Raw genomic sequence first — 4,420 nt, 5'->3', positions numbered from 1 at the left:
TAACCATCCCAAAACTACATTTTAAAATATTTTCCTTTTGTAGAAAAATTGCATTGCAGGAACTGCCTGGTTCAGGCCAGTATACAGAGGATAACTTCACAGGATAAAAAGGCTTTGACTCAGTTAGGAGGATGAAGAAGGTGGAGGTTGAGAGATGGACTCTGGTATCACATTACCTTGGAGTCCACCTCGGGTCTTCCAGGTCTTTAAGCTCTACCAATCACTACATGTCTGATTTGAGGCAATCACATAATCCCTCTTTGCCATAATTTCCTCAACTAGAAAAGAAGAAGTTCCTATGTCATGAAATTTGTCATGAAGATTAAGCTAGCAAATCTATATAAAGTCTTTAAAACACTGCCTGACACATAATAGATGCTCAAGAAAGCATGTGACTGACAATAGAGATGAGACTAATTGTGTGTTTTCAATTAAAAAAATTAAAAAGACTTTCACCCTATTATTTGCTTGTGTTACTGAAACTGAGTTCACATTTGGCTCATTGAGGTCATAACAGAACTAAATCCTCTATTCTGTTTGTTGCTATTACACAATACATGAATATGTGCTCAATCTTGAAAGGCGGGATTAATCAGAATAGTAATTACCCTGAAAAGGCTATAAAAACAAGAGTTCATCTTTATTTTATCAAGGAATAGCACAAGTCTCAGACATTTTGAGGTCTGCCTCAACTTCACTGAAGTAGCAATATCAGCAATGAAGATACTTTGTATTTTCCTGACCTTTGTCTTCACTGTGTCTTGTGGTCCATCAGGTAATAATTGCTAATATGAAAAATAAGGGAGGAACAAAGTGTTTTTTATAAATGTTTTACTCTGGAAAAAAATCAAACAATTAAATTGTTGTTAGGAGATGCCACGTGAACCTATAAAGCAAGTCACTCTATTTTGCTTGAAAGAAGAAATGAGTAGAACTGATAGTTGAGAAGATAAGGGGAAAAAAATTCCCTGGGTGTAGAATTAAACCTGTTTGTTATTTTCTTTGATGAGACTATGACTTCTTACATACTTCCTACTGCTTTCTCATTTTAAATGTGATTTAATGAATTCATACTCTAGCTGTTGTCAAAATTAAGCTTTCTACAACTAATCCAGTAGATTGTGGGGTGAGAGAGTATTGGAGGTGGATGGCTATTTAGAACACAAAACAGTAGAGTATTTTTTACACATTTTTTTCTCTTTACTCTTGAGGAAGCATGCACAGATTAGATACTTAATGATATTCTTTTCAAAAAAAAGTTAGTGGCCAAGGAACTATTATTTGATAAATAAGTATTTATACTGTCACTATTTGTAGGCGATAAAATGTGAACTTTTTATATAATTGCCTGGACATGATTTTAGAAACAAAATTGTTTAACTATTTAAACAACTTTATATGGTTATCTATCTAACTATTATTTATCCACCTATCTATACAAGAGGATTAAATCTGGATTTATGATCATAGATACTTTTTCCTAGTTTCACAGAAAAAAACAAAAGAAGATGCAGAGAAAAAAATAGAATGTTACCTTGTTCGTGGTGCTTGCAAGACTTCATGCAACAGTTGGGAGTATATATACAATTACTGCAGTACAGAGCCCTGCTGTGTTGTGCGGGAATACCAAAAGCCACTTCTTAAACCTGTCAATACCACAGGGGATACACAGTAAATTATAAGCCTACCATACTACATAACACTAAATTGTAACATTACTATTAATAAAAATTAACTTTCTACTTTTCATTAATCTATTTTCGTGTGGATGTCCTTTGGCCTTCTGGATTACATGCTTATATCATGGAGATTAGTGAGTTCAATGTTGGGTTAGGTACGAGAGATGTAAAGAAGAGTGGTAGCTTCTTTGTGAAACTGGCAGGAGTTCTCCTCTACCCACATTACAAACACCTTTCATCTTTAATGCTTCCATTTATCTCTGGGCTGTTTATTTGCCCTGGGCAGTAGCCTTGTTATTTTCATGTGATCTTTTAGGCATCATTCATCAATCATGGTTTATGCTACCTTTCCATAATTTCACCAAAATGTGCTTGAGTCTTAGACAGAAGATCATAAACACCTTAATCACCTAATAGACACTATTGGTGATGTATTTATGAGTAAGAACAATCAAACAAAACTCAGCAGGGAGTAAAATGTGATGAGAATAAAGCAAGTTAAAAACATTTTTTAAGGGTTTTTTTTCCTATCATAAAGTATAAAAAATTTGGAGAATCCAAAACGTCCAAAACCAAAAAAAGACCATTTCTAATTCTAAAGCCAAACTTTTATCATAATTAATTCTCAACATAGGCAGTCAATATAAGGGACTTCTCTCAAGGTCCTTAAGAATTTTGTTTAACTTCTTCATCTTATAATTCAGTATTTAATACTTCTGTCCTTATCCCCATCTTCAATGCACTCATTGTGCTTCTGGTTTTTCACATTCCACATTAATTCTACCATAATATTGCATTAATATTGACCATAACTTTCTTGTGAATTATAATGTTTTCTATCCACAAATACTTGATGTGTAGAATTTAAAGTCTCCACTCAGGGGCCCATGGGTGGCTTAGTGGGTTAAAGCTTCTGCCTTCAGCTCAGGTCATTATCTAAGGGTCCTGGGATCGAGCCCTGCATTGGGCTCTCTGCTCAGCAGGGAGCCTGCTTCCTCCTCTCTCTCTGCCTGCTTCTCTGCCTACTTGTGATCTCTCTGTCAAATACATAAAATCTTTAAAAAATAAATAAATAAAGTCTCCACTCAGTGTATTTTTTTTAACCTATAGTTACAGCACAGATTTGGAAAATATAAAAATTTAACTGTTAATTCTGATTTAGAGAAAATGTAAGAAGTTCAGTGAATTTGAGGTTTAAGAAGAAATGATAATTCCAAGTTTTCTTACTTGGATAAATGCTGAACACTGCAATCATTCATTAGGAAATATAGCAATAGACATAGAATTTTGGAAAGGAACATATATGGCATATCAAGTTTATACTTTTTAGCTATATACAGGTGTGAAGCTTAGAAAAGAAAAAGGTGCTTCAAATATAGATTTCAGGAGCCATTAACTGAAGCAATGAGATAAAATCACCCAAATGACTACTACAGATTGATGAGAAGAAAAAAATGTCCAAAATTCTAAGGAATAACATTTAAGTATGTTAAGAAAAATTAGATTCTATAAAGGAGGATAAGAAGGAGAAGTTAGCCAATGAGACCCCACTCCCAGTCTTCCCATGTCTTCATGTCTTCCCAAATAAGTTTCCAGACATATAAGAAAAAAGGTGACCCATTCCTACTGTACTCTGTGTTAATTTTTGACCCATAGGCTCAATAAGCATAATAATATGTTTTTGTTTTAAATCATCAAATTTCAGGGTAGTCTGTGGCACAGCAATATTAGCCAGAAGTGCATATAACTTCCAAACTATAGAAATTTTTAAAAAAGAAAAAAGAAACAATACGTATGAATCATAGGCAGGACTTCTGAAATGACGAATAAAGAAATCTAAAATTCTGTCCCTTCATAAAAGCAGCAAAACAGTGGCAAGAAAAAAAAATAAACATTTTAAGAGCTCTCCAAATTAACCACAAACTTGCAAAAATCCAAGGAGCATTTATTTATTTATTTAAAAACAAAACAAAACAAAACAAAGATGCTGAATCTCAGGAAGAACAGCTAACTCTAGGACAATTCGGCTGCCCCATTATTGTCCAGCTCTTAGCTCCACAAGTAGCTGTGACAAACAGCAGCCTCCCCATCAAGATAGCTGTGAATATACAAAGAATACCTATAACTCAATAATAAAAACACACTAACTCTATTATAAAATGGACAATGGAGTTGAATAGACATTTCTCCAAAGAGGATATATGAATGTTCAACAAGCACAGGGAAAGGTATTTAATCTCAATAGCCATCAAGGAAATACAAATCAGCACCACAGTGAGTGACCACTTCCCACCCCCTAACTGTAATAAACATAAGACACATTAACAAATGTTGGTAATGATATGAAGATAGTGGAACTCCCATATACTGCTAGTGAGAATGTAAACTAGTGCAAATACTTGTGAAAATAGAGAGCCGGTTCCTGAAAAAATTAAGCCTGGGATTTTCATTTGATTCTGCAATCCCCCTCGTAGGCATGTATGCAAGAGATTTGAAAAATGTCAACACAAAACTGGCACACAAATGGCCATAACAGCATGATTCATAATAGCCAAAACGACCCAAATGGAAACAACCCAAATGTTTATAAATTGATGGATGGATAAGCATTATGTGGCATACCCATACGATGGAGTATTATTTTGTCAATAAAATGGAATAAAGTACAAACTTGTGCTACAACATGGATAAAGATCAGCAGAACTTTCTTGAGAAATAAACAAGAGTTCTACAGTAGAATT

General features: G+C 34.1%; 1 protein-coding gene across 1 annotated transcript; it reads left to right on the top strand.

Annotated features, from left to right (window-relative positions):
* Positions 1-717: 717 nt before the first annotated feature.
* DEFB113 (defensin beta 113) lies at positions 718-1,675 on the top strand (the record flags this gene model as incomplete). Its single annotated transcript, XM_080805920.1, has 2 exons — positions 718-775; positions 1,485-1,675. The coding sequence occupies 2 exons, from the start codon at positions 718-720 to the stop codon at positions 1,673-1,675; spliced, it is 249 nt and encodes an 82-aa protein (XP_080662046.1).
* Between the last annotated feature and the right edge of the window lie 2,745 nt (positions 1,676-4,420).

This window comes from Martes martes (genome assembly GCF_963455335.1).
Source record: "Martes martes genome assembly, chromosome: 6".
Classification (NCBI taxonomy): domain Eukaryota; kingdom Metazoa; phylum Chordata; class Mammalia; order Carnivora; family Mustelidae; genus Martes; species Martes martes.
This window is presented reverse-complemented; position numbering and strand designations above follow the sequence as displayed.